At 52.7% G+C, this 24,791-nt stretch overlaps 1 protein-coding gene across 1 annotated transcript in view; it reads left to right on the top strand.

The window, feature by feature from the left end:
- MAPKAPK2 (MAPK activated protein kinase 2) overlaps positions 1-24,791 on the top strand; it is a 58,721-nt gene that overhangs the window by 7,741 nt on the left and 26,189 nt on the right. The window contains exons 2-4 of the mRNA XM_025277737.3: positions 2,682-2,809; positions 2,929-2,963; positions 4,399-5,138. Coding sequence (XP_025133522.2) covers positions 2,682-2,809; positions 2,929-2,963; positions 4,399-5,138 — 903 coding nt within the window. The remainder of the gene's footprint in view (positions 1-2,681; positions 2,810-2,928; positions 2,964-4,398; positions 5,139-24,791) is intronic.

Genomic DNA, 24,791 nt, shown 5'->3' with positions numbered 1-24,791 from the left:
AAAGAGTGGGGAATGGATACTGGCAGAAACAACCAGCAGTCTCTACCACAGATCCTCATGAGATTTAAATGGAGGGTTGAGCACAGTCTTGGATATAGAGTAAGCACTCATTAATCACCATCACCATCACCATCTCATCATGGGGGGATGGGGAATACTCTGGAACTATGACAAGATGTTTCCCTATTTTAACCTCATCTTTCTGATAAACTCACCATATCCATCTCCCTTTTAAGACACAATGAGCTTCACCTATTTTGAAGGTCAGACACCTTTACGTGTCCTTATGACAGAAAGAAAATCAGTCCTGAATATTCATTGAAAGGACTGATGCTGAAACTGAAGCACCAATACTCTGGCCACCTGATGCAAAGAGCTGACTCACTGGAAAAGACCCTGATGCTGGGAAAGATTGAGGAGGGAGGAGAAGGGGATGGCAGAGGATGAGATGGTTGGATGGCATCACCGACTCAATGGACATGGGTTTGAACAAGCTCAGGGAATTGGTGATGGACAGGGAGGCCTGGGTGCTGCAGTCCATAGGGTAGCAAAGAGTCAGACCGACTGAGCTGAATGGATGAAACAAAACTACATAAATGGAAAGCCAAAGAATGACGAACATTGGATTCAAGATAATGGTTATCCTGGCCAGAGAAAACAGAGTTGGGTTGGGGGTGAATAGAGCAACCACCTAGTTAGATGCATGCTTTTTGTCAAAGTCCTAGTTTTCACTTCGGGTAGTGGATTCACAGGTGCAGACTGCATTATTAAAAATAACTAGGGAATTCCCTGGTGATCTAGTGGTTAGGATTTGACACTTTCACCACCATGGCCTGGATTCAATTTCTGATCAAGGAACTAAGGACCTGTAAGCCACAAAACGAGGTCCCAAAATCCTCCCCAAAACCAAAAAGACAAAAAACTAATAACTAGTTAAATAATAAAAGCAGAGATTCAAGGAGCAATGATTCAATGATGAGGATGTGCCATGAATCACGGAGAAGGCAATGGCACCCCACTCCAGTACTCTTGCCTGGAAAATCCCATGGACGGAGGAGCCTGGTGGGCTGCAGTCCATGGGGTTGCTAAGAGTCGGACACGACTGAGTGACTTCCCTTTCACTTTTCACTTTCATGCATTGGAGAAGGAAATGGCAACCCACTCCAGTGTTCTTGCCTGGAGAATCCCAGGGACGGGGGAGCCTGGTGGGCTTCTGTCTGTGGGGTCGCACAGAGTCGGACACGACTGAAGTGACTTAGCAGCTGCAGCAGTAGCCATGAATCAAGGATTATCGTTAACCCAATTCTTTGTACCTGAGGTCTTTAAATGGTCTTTTGTATATAGTATTGCATGGCACATGTGTTTGCATGGCAACAAAAGTAGTACTTTCTATTTGCATAGACTTTTAGATTTTGAAGTGCTTCTACATAGCCATAAAAATTGTTTAAGTAGTTCATTACAGATGGTTGAACTCTGGGTTTCTATGTCCTAGGAAAAACTATTTTATTCTTCCAGTAGTTCTAAAGGGAGGCAGGACGGATCTTATCATCACTGTTTGACAGATGAGAAAGACGGGACTGAGAGGCACTGGACCCGCCTGAGATGACACAGCTGGTTAGGGCTGGACTGGGACTTAAGGCCCTGCATCTCTTGCCCATCTAAGGTTCTTCCCTTAGCCCATCTCTCTCCCCAGTTACTATCCATCCATTAGACATTTATTCTGTTTCCACTACATGCCAGGCACATTGCACTTACGTGTTTGAGTTCATATATGTCTGTGTTTTCTGGGTGCTTTCTGTGCACTTTATGTAATTTCTATGCACGGAGTCCTTGTGTGCCCCCTTAGGCCTAACTGGTCCTTGTAATTCCAGGAGGAAGCCCCAGCTGGGGTTTCAGTTGTCTAGTTATTCCTAGGTCACTGGGCTGCAGCATCTCGCCAGAGTCCCGGCTAGACAGGAAGGCAGCTCTGGTATCAGGGACAGATCCCCAGGTAGTGGGCACAGAGCAGAAGAGCAAGCCATCAGAGCTTCAGCCGTGATAAGATTCACTATTTCACGATCATTTCTAGTTTATGGGGAGTTTTCATGAACACTATCTCATTTAATTCTCACTCAACCTTGATATTTGAATGTATTATTTCTCTCTCTCTCTTTTTTCAGATACAAAGAAGAGAGACTTGAATTCAGGTCATTTGCCTCTAAATTCTGTTCTCTTTCCACTGAGCCTCTGTCTCTGAAAGAGCAAAAAGAGCTTATGCTCTTTCTAACCTTGTGGAGAAAAGCAGGTGAAAACTCAATGCCAGGTAGTAGGAAGGCCCCAGTGACTCTGCAGAGGGAGAAAGACCAACTCCCAGCCCTGCGCAGCCCCAGCCCAGGTGAGATGAGACCGAAGAGCTGGTGTTTCTGCCTCTGCACCCCTGCATCCTTCTCTCCGTCCGCGGGCATCTTCCTTGTGTGCCCCAGGGAGGTGAGAACAGCACTGCACAATGGGTGGGGTGTCTTCCAATCTCTGTGGCTGTCTTTGAGGAGTTAGAGGAACGGGGAACTGTCTAACCTGTCTGCCCTCCAGCACGAGAGGAAGCTCCCAGTCTCAGAGACAGAGGAGGATCCCTCTGTCTTCCCCTCCAGGACTTGTGTCAGTGCCACTCTTCTTGATGCTTGTACCTGTCTTCTTTCCCACAGATCAACACCATCCGCCACTGCAGGTCTGAGCATGGCATCTTGCCCAAAGTCAAGATGTTCACTAAATTAACTGCCGAGAAAGAGCGAGTACCAGTGTTAGGGGAGCTGTATTTCTCCTTGGCCCTGGAGTGAGTCCTGGAAGGGACTGTGCTCCTTTCTCCGCTACCCTTCACTCCTTCCCTGCTTGGGCTCAGGCCCCAGGGCACCTGTCCTTAGGATGTTCCCTCCTCTGCTTCTTTCTGAGCAGGGTCTCCCTGGACAAGGGGACTCCAGAATATTGGGGTAACGTGTGAGGCACCACATGTGGCCATAGGTCAAGTCATACTCTCTAATTCAGCCTTCTCAGTTATTAAGCTGAGGTTTTGTCTTCACCTGTGTGATTCCTTTATTTCTGAACTGTTTTACCAGTCAGAGTGGGGAGGAGGTCAGCAGGGATATATTTCATGATCATCCCTAAACCTCCATCAGAATATATAGAGAGGCCCTTTAGCAGCATATATTTAGGGCCTCTCCAACCTCCTCCCCTGATCTGGACTACATTTAGGTCCAGCTAGATCTTTGGTGCGGAGAAGGCAATGGCATCCCACTCCAGTATTCTTGCCTGGAAAATCCCATGGATGGAGGAGCCTGCAAGGCTGCAGTCCATGGGGTCACTGAGGGTCAGACACGACTGAGCGACTTCACTTTCACTTTTCACTTTCATGCATTGGAGAAGGAAATGGCAACCCACTCCAATGTTCTTGCCTGGAAAATCCCAGGGACGGGGGAGCCTGGTGGGCTGCCTTCTATGGGGTCGCACAGAGTCGGACACGACTGAAGCGACTTAGCAGCAGCAGTAGCAGATCTTTGGTGGGCTTCCCTGGTGGCTCAGCTGGTAAAGAATCTGCCTGCAATGCATGAGACCTGGGTTGGATCCCTGGGTTTGGAAGATCCCCTGGAGAAGGGAAAGGCTATCCACTCCAGTTTCTGGCCTGGAGAATTTCATGGACTGTATAGTCCACCGGGTCCCAAAGAGTTGGTTGGACACGACTGAGTGACTTTCACTTTCCTTGGTGTCTTCCTCAGAGACATGAGGCTGAACTGGTCCAGAATTTGGCTTCTTCAAAAACACCCATTTCTTATTGTTCAGGGGCTAACTTTTCCATACTCGAGATGAGGTACATTGTCTCTTTTTGTTACACTGTCTCAGGGAATTCTCTCCACACCCTGTTCTTGCCACTGGGAGTGGTGCACCAGCTAGCCAGTCAAAGGAAAAGGCCGCCTGAATTCAGGCAGTCTGAACGCCGTCCTCTTCGCCTTGAAAAGACACCCCCAGCGGCTGCTGTCTTGAAGTAGACAATTGGAGAAAGTGGATTTTCTATCTGATTATGCAGACACTTTCATGCACCTCCCCTTTCCCTTTGAGCGGCCCTCACTAATGGACAACTAGGGTTTTGGAAGAGATGGTTGGATGGCATCCCCGACTCAATGGACAGGAGTTTGAATAAACTCCGGGAGTTGGTGATGGACAGGGAGGCCTGGCGTGCTGCGTTCCCTGGGGTCGCAAAGAGTCGGACACAACTGCGCGACTGAACTGAACTGAACTGAACTGAGGGTTTCTCGGTGCGGCGGTCCTCACTAATGGACAAATAGGACCTCTCGGTGCGGCGGTCCTCACGCCCGTCTCCAGCTCCGGCGGCCCGAGGCTCTCGGGACGCCGTGCGCCCTCCCCTTTAAGGCCAGCCCCGCCCACACGCCTACACCGCCCGGCCCCACCCCCGCCACCTCCCGGTCCCGCCCCCTCGGCCCTCCCCTTTAAGGCCCGGCCCCGGACGCAGACGCGGGTGTGACGCGGCCGCCGGCCCCCGGGCTGGGTACTCTGTCGCGCGGCCGCTTCCCCCCGGCCGGGCCCCGCGCGCCGTCCCCCGAGTCCCGCCAAGCGCCCGGCCCCCGGGGGGAGGGCGGCAGGCAGGCAGGCAGGCAGCAGGGCCGGCGGGCGCCAGCGGCGCGCAGCGGGGACCCACGGAGCCGCGCGACCCGCCGAGCCTGGAGCCGGGCCGGGGCGGGGAAGCCGGCTCCCCCCCGGAGCAAACTTCGCGGCCGGGCGGGGGGCGGCGGGGCCCGCGTCCGGAGCCGGAGGCGGGGCCGGCCGCCGCGCCCGCGCCCGCGGGCACCATGCTGTCCGGCGCGGGCGCCGCGCCCCCGCCCGCCGCCGCCGCGGCTGCCGCGCCGTGCTGCCCGCCTCCCGCGCCGTGCCCCGGCCCGCCGCCCGCGCTGTGCCTCGGTCCGCCGCCGCCCCCCGCCCCGGCGCAGCCGCCGCCGCAGTTCCCCCAGTTCCACGTCAGGTCGAGCCTGCAGATCAAGAAGAACGCCATCATCGACGACTACAAGGTCACCACGCAGGTCCTGGGGCTGGGCATCAACGGCAAAGTTCTGCAGATCTTCAGCAAGAGGACACAGGAGAAATTCGCCCTAAAAGTAGGTGGCGCGGGGCGGGTGGAGGGCTCCCAGGGCCGGCGCCCCCTCACTCCCGGGCGGCTCGTTGTGGCGGTGCCGGCGCGCTCCCGGGACCCGCGTCCGGACGGCTGAGCAGTGGCCGCTGCCCGGCCGTCCTCCCAGCCCCGCGCGCTGAGGGGGCTGCGGGCGCTGCGGGAGGGTCGCGGCCGCGCGGGCCGGGTTTCCGGTCACCTGCGGGGACTCCTGGGGACTCGTGAGGACTCGGGCGTTTGGGGTCTGAGCGCCTTCCGGCCGAGTCGCCGCGGTTGGCTTCGGGGACCACTTGGGCTCGTCTCCCTGTCTCAGGAAGCGGTTTTCGGGGGGCTTGTGGTTCCCGGTCCTCTCCTCCCGCCTCTCTCTTCTTTGCGCGGGCACAAAAGGCCCATTACTCATTGAGCTGGTTGGTGGGTTGGTTTGGAGAAGTCGGATCTCAAGAGGTTTATTTAGCCTCGCTCCTTATTTGGGAGCCGGAATGTGTGATTTCACTTCCCTGGGCCTCGTGAGTGCGGCTGTGCCGCCTCGGGGCGCGCGCCGGCCGGGGAGGTGCAAGGCTGGAGATTCCGGGCGCGGGGGCAGGGATTGTTTTGATACGGGAGCTGGCCCTCTCCTACCTTCGGTGCCCGCGAGGCTCCAGATGGGAGGCCAGCAGGCTCCAGCGCGGTGTCTGCTGTTTTCTTAGTTCCATTGATCATTGTAAACTAGGTCTGGAAAACCACGGCTTGGACCCGGGCTGATTCCATAAATCGGAGATGGCCACTTGAGTCTTGGACTTGGGCGATTGGTGGACAGTAGGAGGGAGCGTTTTCCTGGAGCTGGGAAAAGCCAACCTCTTTTTATTATTTTTTTTAAGGAGCCTGGGGTGGGGAGAAAGGGGATTTCAGTGGGAATATCTACTTCGAAGTTAAAAATAATGAACTTGGAGGCCTGATGAGTCCCCAGTGCAGTGTGAGCAAGTGTCTAGGGTCACTAAAAAGGTTTTCCCCTAAGCGGGGTTTCAGATCAAACCACATCTCTAAAGGTGACACATAATGCCTGTTTCCCTTGAGGTGTCTTTAATGATTGGAGGAGGAGAAAAATACTTCCTGTGTTATATTTTCTCTTCCCCCTCAACCCCTATGGCTAGCTTTGTTTCAACTATTCATACACAATTCAGATATGTGTCATGGGTGGGACTGTTGGAATATATAATTAGATATAATAAAACCCTGGTACTTGGGGTTGTAGAAGGCAAACGTTTGATTTACAGATTTTAAGGCGTCTAAGATTGTTTTCTTGCGGCTTTCAATTCTTGCTTTCCAGGGAGAACTTCAGCTAGCCTCAGTACTGTCAGATTTCTTTGGTTTTACTACAAGCTATTGCTTTGGACTTTTGGAGAAGGAGTGCGTCAGTATCCTGAATCTTTTAATATTTGTGCCTTAGGCTGTTCTTTCCATGCTCAAAACTGGGGCAGGGAAGGAGAGTGGTTGTTTGACCGTGGCTCTGACCTTGGGGAGTGGAGTTGAGTGAACACTGTTGGACCACAGTTAACCTGCACCATTGAGGAAGTGACAGATGTTCTTTCCAGGAGAGTTTTCTGTCCCCTCTGAGATGCCATCTGCCTTCACCCACAAGCAGTTTGGGGACACTGACTGCTCATTTTCTTGGATAGTTGGAATATGGTATAAAGACTCATAACAAAAGCTCTCAACTTCTGCTCCTTACTCTATTTGATAGACACACAAAACTACCCCCTAAAATGCTTTTGGGTGGCAGTTCAGATTTCTATTGTAATTAATAGAGAGATTTGGATTTTTTTCCCCTTTAAATAATTTTGAAAGGGAAGATCCGGCAGTATTTTAAATAACACTCCTAGTTTGCCCTTCTCAGGTTAGAAGCAGGTGACTATTGAAGTCAGAGTGTGTTTTGACAGGAAGCCTGCTCCCAGATCTCACAAGTTGACTCAACTGTTAAATTGTAGATTTCCCACACATCTTTGTATAAAAACTTAATAATAGAGGAAGAAAGAAGGGATGAGGCATTCAGAGACTGACAGCAGTATCAACAGTGCTTCCACGTCCAAATGCTGGTAAGACATAATTACCGCTGTGGGGGAAGCCTGCTTCAAACAGTTCTGTTCCAGAGACACACCAAAGAGATTTCCAGATCTTGAATCTTGACGAACTTAACCGTAGGTGCTGAGTAGTGAAATGATTTTTCAAAAGCAGGAGTGTTTTGATTATGAAGCAAGGGAGAAAGATGTGGTGGGGATTGCCTCATCGGAAAGGTGCCTGAAGAGAAAGGGAGGAGGCCTCTGCTCTGTGTCAGGTGTGAGGCCGTTCCTGGGGTTTAGGGCAGAGCTGCAGGGCCTCTGAGGGGTCTCTGCTACCTCACAGCCCTGAGACTTGATGAGCGGTGGCAGCTGCTGTGCTGGCCTGCTCCTCTGTCTGTGGTCTGCTGACCTCTTAGTCCTAGTAAATGTAATCAGTGCTTTTAAAAGTAGCCTCAGCCCACCCTGCTATTTCTCTCCATCCACCTGAGAGATGCAGCATTTAAATGCTTTGTGGTTGGTGCAATGGCCTTGCCTCATGGTCTCTCCTGGCTACTTTTGCTAAGGTCTGAGTCATGCTCATACTTCACTCAGAGTTGGAAGGACAGTAGAGGTCATCTCATCTGACTCTCTCATTTTGCAGATGAGAAAACCAAGGCGCAGAGCAAAGGCTTTCTTGAGGTGAGACAGCCATGCCCTTGGCAGAATCAGGATCAGAACCCGGGATGTCTGACTCCTTCCCACTTGATAAGTGCTGTGACATCAGCGGGCTTGGTCCCAGGACTGGCTGCTGCTCCAGAGCCCCTCAAGCCCCAGGAACCGCGCTCACTGCAGGCCCCTCCTTGACTGTTGGGTCAGGGGTTGCTGGGTAGGGATTTGTCACCTCCCAGCACTGATCCCCAAAGTTGGAGGGGCAGCTTATAAACCAACTCAGCAGCTCTGTAAGTAAGTTTTGATCTGGAGTAACAAACTTTCTTTTTTTAACCACCCCCTCTTTTTAGGAAGTGTTTGCTAGAAATCTTGTTTTGCTATTATTTTTTTGTGCAAGAACATGAGAATTCTATTCACTGTTTCTTTGGTAAGGGACACTTAGTCTCAACCCACTCGTGCATTAATTGGTCCTGTTCCCTGCTGCTTCCTGCTTCATTGTGTCATGGTGACTCTTAGGTATTAGCTGAACAAATTTAATTAAAGCCAGCACCCGTTGTCCCCCTCTGCTGTGTGACTCTGATTCGGTGAAGCATGTTATTGCTTTACAGAGTATAGAATGTAGTAACGTACCTCTGTTTGTCTTTCCATTGTGTGAATTAGAGGAAGCAAAGTCCTGTTCCTTCTCCTTCCCTTTCTTCAGTGCTCCCTCCCCAGGTGACTCGCGTCACGGCCATGTGGCTTCCTTGATGTCTGCTGATACCAAGGGTTGCTGATCAGAACCTCTCAAGGTTGGTCTGGACACTGTCAGAGAGAGAGCAGGGCTGCCTCATCCCCGCACGCAGGCAGCACCCTCTGCTGTGTGCCTGTCAGGGAGCAAGCAGAGTTAGTGTAGCTGGGTGAGGGGCAGTGTTCCAGACGGGGGTTTGCTGGATGGAACCACAAGGTGAGCAAAGGTTCACTGACTGGCCAGTCTCTTATCTCCGCTATCAGTACAGGTAGTTAACAGTTCTCTGAGCATCCTACCATATATGTTGTGTTGTATGGAGGATACAGACATTGCAAGTGGCCTTAAAAATTTGGAGGTCCAGAAACTTTTTTGGAGAAGGGGGAATTATGAAATTAACAAATATAGTCTAAGGCTGTACTGTCCACTATGGTAGCCAGTGCCCATGCAGAGCTGATTAAATTAAAATTAGTTAAAATTGATGAATTAAATTAAGCTGAGTTAAATTTAAAAGCCAGCTGCTAGCCACATGTCAAGTGTCAGTAGCTAGATGTGGCTAGCGGCTACTGCATTGAACAGTGGAGAGGAACGTTTTCGAGCTAGTAGAAAATTCTACCGGGCTTTGCTGGTCTAGGGGTTAAGTTGTGCGGTTGGAAGTAGAGGAACGTGGAAGAGGGCATCTGTGAGGACTGAAGGTGCCGAGGACAGTGTGTTGCTTGGTCCCTGGGGGATGCACACATCTGCCTGCGGGAGGGGATGGTGGTCGTGGGGGAGCGGGGGGAGGGGTCGTGCTGTGAGGAGCACGAGGGGCTGGGGGCTCAGCGTGGAGCCTAACGGATCTTTGTGTTAAAAGCGGATGTTAAAGTGTTTGAGGAGCATGAAGTAAACTAACAGGATGTTATAAAGAAAAGTTACAAATCTCTGAGGTTGGGGCCTGTGGTTTTTTGGGGGAAGGTCTGGCTTCTGGGTTCAGAGACCCTGCGCCTTACTTTGGGCCCTGCCTGTTGCAGCAGGGCTCTTGACGCCCACTGAGGCAGGGTCAGAGCTGGGCCAGCACGTGATTGCTTTTCACTTAGGAGTTCTGGGCTCTGACAGAGCTTGAACTTAATCAGCTAACGTGGGGTCAGTGGCTGACAGCAGTGGGGAGAAGGGCAGCCTCAGGACCAAATATTGATGGGTGTCTGGGAATTAAGGGGCTCTCCCCGCCTTTTTTAAAAATCAATTTAATGTCTGGTGGACTAGAATACAACCAGATTCTTTTTTTCAGTTTGTATCGTGGTTGTGGCTTTTATTTACTTTTACAGTCTTATTTGTTTATTTTTGGCTGGTTCTTTGTTGCTGAGCATGGGCCCTTCTCCAGTTGTGGGTGCAGAGCTGCTCTCTAGTTAACCTGCATGGACTCTCATCGTGGCCTCTCTTGCTGTGGAGCAGGGGCTTTAGAGCACAGACTCAGTAGTTGTGGCCCACGGGCTTAGTTGCTTCACGGCATGTGGGATCTTCCCAGACCAGGGATGGAACCCGTGTCTCCTGTATTAGCAGGTGGATTCTTTACCACTGAGTCACCAAGGAAGCCCTTAGGGGCTCCTTTTTAGGGGATGAAGGTATTGGTATTCCTGATTAAGATGTTTTGGTTGCTTGGAATCTGAGCTGGCCATCATCAATTGATGATTTTATTGGGAGACGCCTGGAGGAGCACTAAATCCCTGGAGGTAAATGAAATCCCTGGATGTCCTGGGGCTGAGGGAGGTCCCCCTCCCCGCCCACAGAGCCTGGGGATATTTGGATTCTGTGCCCGGAGGAAGGTCAGGTGTCAGCATCTGAGTTCTTCCATGATTCCCAAGTGGCCCTCCTGTGCCCTGGTGCAGGACGCTCCTGGTGGTTTGATGTCTGTGGCACAGGATTCACACTTGACTGCTTGCTCCTCCTCTGCTTCAGGCCTTCTCCAGGGTCCTGTGGAGTCTCTTCTTTCCCCTCTCCCCTGTGCTGCACCTTTCTCGTAGCTGCTGTGACCTGGACAGAGCTGTTCTTCATGTCTGAAGAGGCTTCAGCTACTCTTGGTAATGATGAAAGGCTCAGGGACCCATCTTGAAGGGACCCACAATTCATAGCTTAGTGCTCACGACACTCCCTGCTCTTCTTTCTTGACCTTTTCCACCTCACCGAGGAAGAGGCTGGGCCGTGCTGGAAAGGTTCAGCCACACATGCAAGATCTTACCTGGTGTCAGCATCAGAGCCATGTCTTGGGACCCGGTTCCCTGGGACCTTCTCTGGGTCTGGGTTCCTTTGGTGTTTTGGTTGCTGGAGGGAGTGTGGGGACTGTGGGCCTGGCAGTGCCAACCTCAGTGTCCACTAACCAGTCACTGGGGCTCTTTCTTCATCAGTCGGCTTCAAAATGGGGACGCTGGTAAGGAGATAAGGTCATGCCGCTGAGCATCTTGATGTGTACCAGATACGAAACCAAAACCAGATTTTGTACATTTTCTTGTCTTTTGGGAATTACTGATATTTTGTTTTAAGATCTGTATGGATACAAATACCTAGGGATGACTGTATTACCATGGGTTATGTGCTAGATTAGAAAGAAAAGAAAGAGAGAAACATCGATTTAGTATTGGTGCCCTGCTAACTAGTTGGGTGACGTTGAATAGGTTAGTTAAGCTTCCCAGGCCTCAGTGTACATGTCGAAGGGTCAGGCTACTGGTGGCCCCTGGGCACAGTAGTGTGGGGTAGGCAGGCCGTGCTGGAGGCAAGAGGCAGGAGAGCTGGCTGCCCTGCTCCACGTCTGACCATCAGCAGTACCATCCAGCGTGGATGCCCTTTTGACAGGCTCCTTGCTGTTTTCCAGGGCAGCTCCCACCCAGTTAATTAATACCATCACGGACCAGCTATTGCTTCTCTTGTGTGAAGACTTGGTCCATGTTCCAGCAAGAGCCTCAGTGGAGAGGATGGGCTTTGTAACTCAGTGGGCTGTGAATCCTCTCCTTCCTTAGAAATTGGAAGAACCAGTGTTGTGTGGCTCAGGGTAGAGCCGGGAACTCTCTATCTGACCCTCCTTCCTGTTCGAAGCTGTGGGGCCAGACGCGGCCGCTGAGGTCGGCTGCGCCCTGCAGTTGGCAGGCTTTGCCTTGGTGTATGTCTGCATCCATCCAAGTGGGTGCCGCCTTCTAATTCACCTGAAGTGATAGTATGGGTTTGGGGCTGTTCTTAGAATTGGGAACTGATTCCCAGAGCTGATGGGAAGTTAGGATACATACCAGGTACGCCTGGGTACTCCTTCTTACCCGTGGGACTGGGTGCTAGAGGATGTGACGGGACTGAGGAGGCAACAGGAGGAGATGCCTGGTGATAGGTGTTTTCTCTTCTCTTCTTCCGGCCCATTCAGGGATACCGCAGTGGTTTCAGCCCTAAACTTTGGACCAGGGTCCTCGGTGCCAGGCCAGGAGATTTGGTTGAAGGAAGAGAAGACTCAGCAGAAAGGGGGCTGCAGTTGTGCACAGCCTCTGGCAGCGTAGAGTTCTCGAGGGTCTCTCTTCTCTGACCTGGTAAACACCTTTGCGTGCCATCTGGCAGGGAGTAGAGGCTGGGACGTGGCCCCAAGGTCACCCTTTATCGGAAGCAATGTTCCCTTCTAGGACCAGCCAAGCTGTGTGTGTGTTCCGCCCGGAACCTGAGCTGTTCAGAAGGGTCATATGAAAGGGCACCTTCCTCTTCAGGGATATTTGCAGCACTCTTCCTGGGAGGTGAGGAGTGGTGACCAAAGGCAGAAGCCTTTCTTGTCTCAGAGAAGATGACGGGAACATCTCTGTGTGGCTTATCTCTGAGATGGTTCTTTTGAACGTGAAACAAAAGCAAAATCTCTCTAGTCCCAGGTACGGGGACCTGGGAGGGGACCTCTTGATGCGCCCCCACCAGCTCCTACACCTTCATGTTCCCGAGGGGCTCCTCCCCGCTTCCCCCAACATCCCCACCCCTGACCTAGGCAGGTCATCGAGTTGACCACTTTGCTGTCATTTTGATTCTTCATGTTGTCATGAGGCTCCCAGCCTGCACTGGACGTTTGTCACCTGGCGTCCTGACCGGGGCCCAGAACTGTCACTCAGCCCCTCTTGTCTCAGCCACTAGAAATAACCTGGCCTGCTGCCCCCTCCGTCACGGGTCGGCCCGACAGCGGCCCAGGCCTCCTGCCACACCACCGTGCTGCTTCTCACACTCACTGGCGCCCCCTCCCCATTTGCCCCTTCTTCCAGCCCGAGCTTGGTGGGCGGCCCGGCCGGCTGTGCTGAGAGCGAGCTGCGGGTGCTGGCCTCCAGGTGTTGAGATGCATGTCTGGAGGCTCCGTGGGCTCCAGGAAGGGTCGGTCAGCCGGGGAGGGGCGTGAGGCGCTCTGTGCTGGCCTCCAGCTCCACCTTCCTCCAAGTCCTGCCTGGGGGGGTTGGGTGGGGGGCGTGGGGCTGAGTGGGGAGCCCAGGGTGGCTGCCAGGCCCTTACCCCAGCTGCCGGGGGACTGAGTGGCTACCTGCCCCTGCACAGGGCTCAGCAGCCTGGGGCTTTGGGTTACCGCATCCACAGTGTGACCTCATCCCCTCGGCTTCCAAGAATAGCCTCTGTCGTGAGTCAGGCACGGCCCCCCGGCCTCCCCCTGGGCCACCTGCAGGATGTCACTGGGAGCTGGGTCTCCTCTTCCTCCTGACTGGGGGGGTGGGGGGGGGCAGGGATCTTGGTGATCTGCGTCCCTTGAGGCCCACTGAGGTGGCCTCTTCTCCTGCTGCCGTGGGTCCTGGTACCCCAGGTGGTCCTGGTGCCCCTGGTACCATATAACTGCGTGAGGACATGGGCTTAGGCAGCTGGCATTCCTGGTTGCCGGATGGACACTGGGCAGAGTGGTCCCTTTCGTTGGCTTCAACATCCTCTTGTTCCTAATCCTCGGAGGGTGTCGGTGCTGACCCCACCAGACAGGGGGCTTCTGTGTCTGTTTTCTGGTGTGGGGGCTTATTTGGGAGAAGGGGTGCCTTGGGGGATCCTCCGCCTGCAGCTGGAGTCCCATCCTGAGCCCGGCTCCCGTGACCGCCTGCTCCCGGCTGTCCTCTGGGGCCTGGTTTGCTCCCCAGGGAGGGATTTCTCTGCCAAGGCCCACGGGCCTCTGGAGGGGAGGAGCTGGGTATAGATTGCTAAGGGTTTATTTTTAACTCTGACAGGAGTCCCTGTCCTTGGGGGAGCCGTGCCTTCCCTCTCCTCCCCGATCATGGGCCTCCGGGCCTGGCTTCTGTAATTCTTAGAGGAAGATGAGGAAGAATTTTAAAGGCAGGCTTCTGGGAGCCTTAGGTGAGGGCGGTCTTTCTGATTGAAGAATCTGTAGATTGCTTGTCCATTCTGATTTCTGCAGAGTTCAAAGAGTTGGGGGTTGGGGTGGGGAGGAAGACCGGGAGCCCAGGGCGCTTAAAGCCACGTGTGTGGAACTCGGAGCATCCGAGGAATGCAGGTGGACGGGGGGAAGAGCTCGCGTGCCCTGGAGCTTGCTGCAGTCCGGCTTTTCTGTGCTTGGCTTCGTACAGGCACCCAGGTCTGAGGAAGGCTGGAGGCCACAGCGGACTGAGTAGCGTCACCTCTCATGCTTACAGAAGCATCGTTTTGTTCCTCCCTTTGGCTGCCACTCCCCAGCTCCGTATCCCTCCCGCTGGACCCCAGTGGGACGCTCAGGACTTCCTGCCTCTGTCCCCACCCAGCTGTGGCCCTCAGTCACCTGTGCTCTCAGGGAGGAGGAGGGGCCGTGAGTGCCCCTTCGCCTGTGCTCAGCTCTGCTGCTCTCACGGGCACTTTTGGTTTCCTTGCTTTAGATATTTAAAAGGAAAATTGAGTTTGAGGTGTAGTTACAGGGCTGGCGTTGGAATGAAGCACAGCTCTGATCACATCGCTTCCCAGCTTAAACAGTGGGTTCGTTTTGACTGCAGAGCTCAAGAGGCTTCCACGTCCTTCTCAGATCTGACCTCAGTCTGTTTTGTTCTGAACATATGTTGCGCTTTAGCCCCAGTGATGTATGTCTACTGTGTGCTTACGGGACCCTGCTTTCTAAGCCCCGCTCCTTTACCCAGCGTGTCTCCCGTTGGTCCTGGGTTGTCCTGGTCCCCCGCCTCGCCCCAGCTCTTGTCTGGGTCTGCCTCTTTCGCCCTGTGCCCACGCTGCTTCTTCCTTTGGGACCCCTTTCAGGCCAGAAGCGGGTCTTCCCATCCCTCCCTGTCACACTCGCCGAGACTCTTACCTTCCCTTTCTGGTTTTAATGTAATTCTCTACTTGTAAAGTGCAGACGTCGGATGGTAAATTCCGTGAAGACCTCCATCTCCGTTATTTTCGTTTCCTCTTATTTCTATGTAGTAACTGTATACCATCATTAAAAAAATTCCAGAGTATTATGGCCTTGTGCATTACACCCAGCTGCCTCACGAAGATGTGATTACTGAGTAACAGTGGATGCCGCCTACGCAAGTGTAACTCTCCCGTGCTGAAGGGTGCTCTTCATCACTGCTGCTGACGGCCCTCTGCTGGGAAAGAGGTGGTCAGCCCGGGCTCCAGGGCTCCAGGGATTGGAAGTGGTGATCCTCAGGGTTCCAGGGGGTACTGGGTGAGGGACAGGGTTGGCCTGGATTCTGAGAATGAGTTGGGGCTCTAGTGAGGGTCTCCCTAAGGGTCTCTCCCTGGTCTCCCTCCTGTCTGCTAAAAGGCCATTCAGGACAGTCTTCTGGGAGGTCTTCCCCTCACCCACTGGGGTCTGCTGACTCAAGCTGGCACCTGGCGTTTCTGCTAACGGAGTTCTCTTTCTTGTAAGGGCCCTGACCACAGTTTCCCATTGATGCCTCTCCTCCCTGTTTCAGAGCTCCTCTGTCTCGTGTTGTGCTGTGGAGATGACCCTTCTGCTCTTTGGAGAACTTTAACTGAGGGAGGGACAGGTGTGGAGCTTGCCAGCTCTCCCAAAGTTCTTGGCGTCTTCGAGTCAGCCCCAGACACACAGAGACACCTGGATGCAGTCTGACGTGGTCTTCCCATGTCCTGGCCTCGTCCAGTGTGTTACAAGAGGGCCAGCATTGAGCAGCATGATGCTGGGACTGGGGTTAGAGCTTTGAACCTTGGGGAACCCGTGAGTTCCAGGCCGGGGAAAAGAACCCGCCTGGCCTCTGAAACACCCACCCAGCTGTGTGGGTCTCAGCAAGTTCTTGAACCTGTCGGGGCCTCACTCAGCTTCTTCTTCATAAATCCAGGGCTCTCCTGTGCTGAAGGGCGCTCTTCATCACTGCTGCTGACGGCCCTCTGCTGGGAAAGAGGTGGTCAGCCCGGGCTCCAGGGCTCCAGGGATTGGGAGCCACCCTCTCTGCCCTCACTTTCTGCAGGCCAGTGTTCTTTCATGCCTCCTGGGCTGTAGTATTTTTATTCATTCAGCCGTTCAACTAATGTTTGTAAATGTGAATCCTCTCTGTGCCTGCCTCCTGTCTTCCCTGCTGAGTGGCCATTAGGAGGCCCAGATGGCAGGACTAGCCTGGAGGGGCGACCACTCTGGGTCTTCCTCTTGGGTTTAGACTCCTTTAATACCTCTGCTATGTGAGAAGAGAGGGGTTTAGAACAAGGAGGGTTGATTCTTTTCTAGCAACTTAGTCTGGACCCCCTTCCCTTCTAAGTGGAATTTGCCCCAGGGTACCTTCTAGCTCTCTGAGATCCAAAGCAATTTACTACTGGAGCAAATTAGCACTGCCAAGGATGACTTGCCATCTCCCTAAGGGTAGATCAGAACAGCAGAATGAGTGATACATACAATATTCTGTCTTCTGTCTCCTTCAGATCACTGTCCAAAGCTTAGCAACACTGTGAAGGGTTTCCAGATTAATAGCAAGTCTTTACCAAGCAGATATTGTATATCAGGCATTATATTAAGTGTTTCACTTACATTCCTTTTAATCCTTAATATTGCAAAGTAAAAGTCCCTGTTTTACGGGAGAGGAAATATGTTCAGAATCATTCAGTCCCTAGCAGTTATTTATTGAGCACTTACTAAGTGCTAAGTGTTATTTCAGGCTCGAGGGATACCCCAGTGTACCAAAAAGATCAAAAAAAGAAAAAAAGAAAGAAAATCCTGCTTGTGTGGAGCTTGCATTCTAGCATGGGGAGACAGACAAAATACAATCAGATAAATGATACAGCTTGTCAGATGGCTGTAGGTACAAAGGAGAAAATAAAGGAGGGGAGGAGACCCTGGAATGCTGGGAACGTGTGTGTGGTCGTGAAATTCCAAATAGGGGCTCAGAGAAGGCTTCACTGCAAAAGTGACATTTGAGTGAGCCCTAGAAATATTTGGGGGAGAGGCAGGCAGAAGGAATAAAGTGCAGAGCCCTGAGGCTACTAATGCTGGGTGCATCTGGCTTTCATATCTGGCTCCTGGTAGCCTCCAGTACTGCCTCACCTATAGTTCTTCCCTGACTCCACTGTGATTCAGTACTTAGTTGATTCAGCTCTTTGTTTCTTCATCAAATATTTATGGAATGCTTATTGTGTGCAAATTGCTACAGTGATCAGATGGGAGTCCGCCTTTGGGAACTTACAGTTTAGAGGAGGAGCAGACACCTTTGTGTATAAAGGAGCGCAAATAACCTGACCCCGCAGTCTGTACTGTGCCGGTTCTCAGGTATTTCCTCTTGATGCTCTCCAACAGAAGCAGTGCCTCCAGGTGGCTTGATCCAGGTTTTACCCATAAAGAGGTTCAGGTAGCAGACTCCGGGGAAAGTGGTAGAATCAGAGCCTCAAAGGAAACAGAGACTCGGATGGGCTCCTCCAGGACAGAGGGGTCGGGGTTGTGGTCCCTTTTGCCTGGTGCGGACTCGCACCTGTGACCCTCCCACGGACCACTGCACACAGACAGTTGGGCAGCAGGAGGGCGAGAGCCAGGCTGCGGGACTCCCCTGGGGCTCCCATCTTCCGTTGGCAGACGTCTCCCGGGCTGTTTCTGTAACCGGAAGCGCTTAGGATTACGCTGACCGGCCATCCATGGAGCCGGGAGGACGGGCTGGCCGGGCTGCAGCCGAGGCCGCGGGTCCTCCTCTGGGCCTTCACGGGGCTCCTCCCCTCCCCGCGGAGTCGCGTCCTTCCTGTGGGGGCCTCCAGGTGGACCGGGGTGCCGGGAGGCTCTCTGTGCCCTCGGTCTGGCCGCCTTGCCTCCTGCCTCTCGGGTGCTGGGTGAGCGGAAGTCCGGGCCCAGGATGGAACGGGCCGTTAGTGCGGATGGGAAAGTGAAGCAATGGCCTAGGTCGCTTCTTCCTGAGCATGTGCTGTGACAAAGGAAGTTGCAACATTTTTTTTTTTTCCCTTTCTTTCTTTCTTTTTATAGAGCAAGAAGGGGAAAAAAACCCAGTCTTCCAGTAAACTTCAGAAAAAGATCTAGCCTTTGCTGGATGGTTCTCCCCTCCCCCACAGTGCTTTTTTAGTATGTGGTCTTTCTCCCATCCTGCCTCCTCCGTCCATCCCTGCCGGAGTCCCTCTTCTCTGAGGGCCTGTGTCGCTGAAGTGGGATAAGTACCTCTCCCAGGAGGAGACAGTAAGTTGGTCTGCGGGAGCCTTGAGGGAGCGTCGTGTCCATTGTCCTCTCCACATACTGAGAGTTATTTAAATACAACAGGTGTTTGCTGATACCCACCTGGCCTCTCTCACTGCAGCTTTGGTCTCTGTTCACTTGGTGCCCCAGAAGGTTGAGGTGGTACCTGTTTCTTGGCTCAGATAACCACCCGCTTTGATAGAGTGTATGTCCAGTCAGATGGTGGGGAAAGAGGCCCAAATGTGGGAGCAAGAATCAAGCTGAAAGACCACACATGTGAAGCTGGAGTCCTTGGTCAGTTTGAATCTGGCCTTTGTGCTGCACCTGGATGGGGCTTTCCAGGTGGCTCACTTGTAAAGAATCTGCCTGCCAATGCCGAAGTTGCAGGTTCAACCTCTGGGTCAGGAAGATCCCCTGGAGAAGGTAATGGCAACCCATTCCAGTGTTCTTACCTGGGAAATCCTATGGACAGAGGAGCCTGGCAGACTACACCCTGGGGTCACAAGGAGTTGGACTCAACTTAGTCATTAAGCAGCAGCAGTTGTACTTGGGCAGGAATCCAGTTGTCTTTTTTAGTGTGCAGATGATACATTTTCCTGATGAAGACGACTGAATTCTGGAAAAGTAGTGCAACTTTCTTTTGGTGAGGTTTATGTCTTCTCCCTTGGATATCCGTGGGGCTTCCCTGATTGCTCAGATGGGAAAGCATCTGCCTGCAATGCAGGAGACCCCGCTTCAATTGCTGGGTCAGGAAGATCTGCTGGAGAACTGATAGGCTTCCCACTCCAGTATTCTTGGGCTTTCCTTCTGGCTCAGCTGGTAAAGAATCTGCCTGCAAAGTGGGAGACCTGGGTTTGATCCCTGGGTTGGGAAGATCCCCTGGAGAAGGGAAAGGCTACCCACTCCAGTATTCTGGCCTGGAGAATGCCACAGTCCATGGGGTCGCAAAGAGCTGGACGTGACTGAGCATGTGTATAGATACTCAATATCTGTACTCCAAATATACTATCCTGTATCCCTGTAGTATACTCCAGAGATATACTACAGGATATTTATACTCCAGAACAGCCCAAAAGTTCCAGTACAAATCAGCTTTGAGACTCTGGCTTCGGACAGCTGAGGGCTGTTCCAGGTCATCCTTGAGACCGAGGTCCTCTTGCTCTGGGGGAGCTGGGGGCTTGCACCGGGCGATAGGCTCCGATTTCTTGGATGGGGTGATGGCTGCTAGTGTTAATTGCTGTCTTGGGCAGAGAAGGGCACAGCCCTGCGGGGTGAGGATTGCTGTTCAGGCTTTTTGTTCTTTGTACCTGTTGTCTGCGGTGCAGCTGACACGGAGCTCCTCCTTTCCTGCCGTTTTCTCTGAATTGTATCTCCCCGTCACAGGTCTGTCTCTTCGGGCTGGAGCTGACCTCCAAGAGGTAGTAGTGGAAGGAGTCAGAATTTGCTGATTGTGTGGATCTCAGAGTGAATGCATAAGCCCTTTTTCACAGCTAGTTGTACTGCTGGTCCAGTAGCCACTAGCCACATGTGACTGTTTAAATTTAAATACTTGAATAAAGTTAAAAATTAGTTTCTCCATGCCGCAGCAGCAGCCACATGGCAAGCGCTCGAGTCACATAGAGCTAGTGGCTGCCGTGTGGGGCAGTGCAGATAGAGAACATTCCATCATTGCAGAGTGCTCTCACAGCGCCAGACTCTGAGGCCATTGTTCTGCACCCTGGCAAAGATTTAGCAGAGCTGGGAGGGAATTTGTGTAAGAATACGAGGAGAGGTTTTGCGGTCCAGGGGCAAGAGTACAGAGAAGGTGATCTTTAGAAAGGCAACTTTTGTTTGTCTTGTTTAGGACTGCCTCCCCACAAAATGGAGAAGGCAACGGCACCCCACTCTAGGTCTCTTGCCTGGAAAATCCCATGGATGGCGAAGCCTGGTAGGCTGCAGTCCATGGGGTCGCTAAGAGTTGGACTCGACTGAGCGACTTCACTTTCACTTTCACTTTTCACTTTCATGCATTGGAGAAGGAAATGGCGACCTGTGATGGGGAGATACAATGGAGAATCCCAGGGACGGGGGAGCCTGGTGGGCTTCCGTCTATGGGGTCGCACAGAGTCGGACATGACTGAATCGACTTAGCAGCAGCAGCAGCCCCACAAAATGGTCGTCTAGCTCAGTGGCTCCCAACCAGGTCGATTGTCAAAATCACCTGTGTGGGTAACATTTGAAAATACAGATTCCTGGGCCCCACTCTGTGTATTTTACTGAGTCCAAGATTGTGGGGTGGTGTTCAGGAATGTGTGTTTTTGTCTATGATCAATATCTCTGTTTGGCATCCTGTGGAACCTCTTCTTAAATTCCTCCAGTGATGGCGAGCTTACCTCTTTTGAAGAAAACCTTACTCTTAAAAACTTTTTCTGGTTTTATGTTTTTTTTAAAGTTTTATGTTAATCGAGTCAAAGTTTGGTTCCCTGATGGTGCATTATCCCTTGGTGCTAGTGGCGTTTTCCAGAGCCTCATGGAACGATCAGCCCATCCCCACCCGGCCTTCTGCAGACACCTGTGCGCGGCTGTGTCTGCCACCCCCTCGCCATGGCCGGGTTTCAGAGTACCCGACCTGCGAGGGCCCCCGAGAGATGCAGGCCGAGACATCATTCCCGGGATCCTGCCGATCGTCAGGCCTCGCTGAGAGATCGTGGAGAGGTGCGCGTCTCCGGGGACCCTGACGGTGGAGGGTCCCAAGGGCCATCAAGCCGGTCATCCCCCAGTGTCCATCCTGCTCCGTGTTTCTCTGCATGGTTCACACCTGCTTTCTGAGGCCACTGATCCGGTTTTCTTTAGAGGCATTCAGGGACAGCCATCTAGCCAGATACGACCACAGTTATGTCTGTTTAGAGACCTCCCGTGGCCTCCGCTTGCCTGCGGTGACACTTAAACCCCTAAATAGGTGCTCAGGCAAGCTGGCTTTGACTTTCTTTCTTCCCCTACCCCTAACCCCTAACACACCTGTGTGAACACGCGCGCACACTCATGCATGCACACACACGCTCACGCTCTTTCCCTTCCAGGAGAGGACTCCATCCCACCCTGCAGTGTGCTGCTTCTGCTTCCTGACCTGTGTCTTTTTCTTGTTCATCCTTTTACTCCTGGGAGAAGTTTGTTTCTACTTGGAAGCTCAGATTTCACCCGCCCTGCCCCCAGTTCCAGGCAGAATAACTTTCTGCCCTCTATTAGTGGTAGTTCACACACTGCCTACTGCTCTGAATTTAAATGATAGCCACTCCCATGTCCTGGCCTCTGAGTGCCTTAGGGACAAGATACGAGAAGGCAAGGGCACCCCACTCCAGTCATCTTGCCTGGAAAATCCCATGGACGGGGGAGCCTGGTGGGCTGCTGTCTATGGGGTCGCACAGAGTCGGAGACGACTCAAGCGACTTAGCAGCAGCAGCAGCCCCAGGGTAAGCACGGTGCTAGGCACTTAGCTGAGCTGCATCAGACCCAGGGAATGGCTGAGCCTCTTGCCTGTTTGTCTTCATTTGGATGCTAACGAGACGGCCACCAGAGAGTTGGGCCCCTTTTCTAATACCAGCTTTTTACCCCTGGTGTCCTCTGACCACGTCAGCTTCAGTGAACAAACTACTGCTCAGCAGCTGATAATTAACAAGCTGAGCGGAGCCTTGGCTGCCTTAGAGGCAAAACTGGTATTTAAACAATAAAGTTGCTAAAATCAAGAATTAAAGTGTCAGCTTCAGAAGAGCTACATCCAAACACAAGCCCGCCCAGTTAGAGAAGATAAGTGGAATAATGGAGCCAAGGAATTATCTGTAGCCTTGAGGAGTCCAGGGACAGGAAGCCCGGTGGGGAGGTTGGGGGGCTGGCAGGAGCTGGAGAAGGCACTTTTCTGTCCGTTCTCCAGGAACAGAGATCTGGGGTCTGCGGTTGCTTGGGAATATTGGGGGATGCTTCACTGGAAAGGGCTGTCAGTGTTCCCTTCGCTCCCAGTCTAGAGATTGAACTAGTTTTGCTGGGTGGGCAAGAAGAGAAATTAGGGGAAATAGGGTAGAAATAAACTGTTAACATTTTTCTAAGGTGATAAAACATGCATTTTTGTATTTGGTTATGAATGGAGACTGCTCAGTGTTACCTTGTGGGATCTCACCTTATCTGATGTTTCCAGGGTTGGGAGGGGAGAGCTGATATAGGGCCTCCCCCCTTCTTAGGTCAGAACCAGAGTCCTCGGAGTTCCCCAACCTCTTGGTGGTACCCAGAGAAGAACCACAGTCTCCATCTCCGCCGAAGGTATTCTCAGAAATGTGCACGCCAGGAATAGTCTGTGGCTTCAGAACAAGGGCAGAGGCTGTAAGAGGCAGAGGTTTCCTGGGTGCGGGGCGGGGGGCTGAGGGTGCCGCCTGGGGCTCAGCTGCCAGGTCAGTGGGAGGCGCCCCTCCAGGGCACGCTTTGCTGTGAATGAAGCAGGAAGCCCGCACCAGGGCACCAGCGGGGCTCCTGAAGGGGCTTTTCTAGTTACCCCAACACACACAGCCTCTAGTGTTTCCAAACCGAAGGAAGGGTCTGTCTGACAAGTTTTTTTTTAGTAGGGGGACTACTTCCAGATCCAAGAGACAACCTGAAATACATAGTTTGAATATAAAAATACTGGACTTTCTGGTTCATGTCATTTCTGAGTGTCTGTCACTCCCATGGTGGGAGGAAGGTTGGGTGAGAACCCTTTCTGGTCCAGCTTGCTTAGCCCGCTGTTCTGTCAGCTTTCTCTGTTGGAATTGGTGGTGTCAGTGGCTGAGGTTGCCCCGCCACGTGCGAGGCTTAGCGTGGCGGCACCTCACTGACCACAGGTGTGTACGTTCAGTGTGGTCACCCGGTTACTTTTATGGGCAAATGCAGAACAGCTGAGGACGTCTAGGGAGCGATTTGGTCAGGGAATAAAACCAGCCGGTTCATCCGCAGGTGAACCCTGGCCCTTGGTGGCATAAGCACAGATGATTCAGAGCCAGGGTTGGCTTGAGCGTATGCAGGGTTCAGTGTTTTGAATGAAGTTCTAGTGGTCTTTGCGGAAACGTCGTCACTGGTTGAACCGAACTGTGAAGATACCACAGCACGCTCGTGAGTCTGTTCATCTGTTCACTGGAAGCTTATTGAGAAGGAAGCACGTAAGCAAAATGTTTCTCATGTATTTCAAATAGTAGAAGAGCTACATAAGGGGACTGAGCATGGAATAGAGTCACCCATTTCTCCAAACACCAGACAGCCTTGGATTGTGTTGGTGGAACACAACACAGTCAGTCCTGAGACAGACACCCAGTGATCAAATGAATCTGGGAAATATTCTTCAGCACACATTAACATTCTAAAGGCGCTGAGAAGTCCTTTAGTAGAAGAATCTGTTCGGCCTTGTATAAGCTGGTGCTTCTGACATATGTCGGGCCCCTTTTTCTTGATACCTGTCACTTATTAATATCCTGTAGAATACTGTTTGAGAAATGGTGGTGAAGTCTCCCTGCTCCGGGAGAACTGTCCAGTGATTCAGAGAAAAATTCACCTGACTGTGTGTTAACACAGGTTTGAGAGGCTTAAAAAATTGTGTGTGCACACGCCGGGGGTGTGGCCGAGAAGGGCCCCCTGGCAGGTGGCTTCCATTGACGTTGGCCTGTCTGCATTCCTGCTGGCTTTGTGCTTCTGGAGAAGGCTTTTGTCCTGTCTTGAACACACTGAATAGCAGTTACATCTGTCATGCCTGGGAAGCGGCAGTGTGCAGCATGGGGGGGACGGTGTGGGGGGAGCAAGCAGTGGGCGGTCACCCCCGCTTGAGCCCCAGGCTACTGAGAGCTCCTCGCCCTTGGAGAAAGGGCCTTGGAGAAAGGGCCTCGTGATTCAGAGGCGGCTGCTTGCCAGGTCTGGAAGTGCAGGGGCGCAAGAGTTCACTCCCTTGCCTCTGCGTGGCCTCCTGGTCTGATGGGGGTCTCTGCACCTTGAGGTGGCCGTGGAAGAGGCAGATGAACTGTGTCTTTTCTCCCCTCCCCACCGGCCAGGGTGGAAAGGCACTAGGGAACCTCCATCACCTGGGGAAACCGAGATGAAGGCTTTTTGGCTCCAGTTTAAGGATTCAGAATTTGAAAGTGGACTTAGTAAAGTCTGTGGAATTTTAAAATTCAGGCTAGAGTTGTTTTCAGACTGTCGGTGACCGGAGGTGGATGTGAAGGTTGGTCCCCTTGACGGCGGCTCCTGAGGAAGGGTTCGGTGGCTCCGCTGGGCTCTTCACTCACAGAAGAACCTCACTTCACACCCGAGCCTGCTGCAGGCCTCTGTGCCCTCCCAGGGCAGCTTGCTAGGGGGTCATGGTTGTTTACCAGGAAGTTAGCAGCTGAGGGACAAAGGGAGTGTTGGTGGGAGTCGGTAACACTTCGGGAGATTGTGCACTGCCAATGTAGGTAGCTCTGTGTCAGGAAGGCAGGCCCCGGACTTCCTCCCTGCGTGTGCGTGTATTTGTATTTTTATGTCTCCTCTTTTGACGTCCCCAGAAGGAAGGGATGTAGTGTGTCCTCAGGAACAAGGGTGCCTGTCCCTGTCTCCCTGGCATCTTCCCTGGCGTCTCCCTGCCTTTCCACCGCAGGCAGCCTCCGGCATCGCCCAGGTGGGGAGGGGCAGCCCATCCCCAGG

This window comes from Bubalus bubalis, chromosome 5, assembly GCF_019923935.1.
Source record: "Bubalus bubalis isolate 160015118507 breed Murrah chromosome 5, NDDB_SH_1, whole genome shotgun sequence".
Taxonomy (NCBI): domain Eukaryota; kingdom Metazoa; phylum Chordata; class Mammalia; order Artiodactyla; family Bovidae; genus Bubalus; species Bubalus bubalis.
The sequence above is the reverse complement of the archived record's forward strand: the minus strand, read 5'-3'. Positions and strand labels throughout refer to the sequence as shown.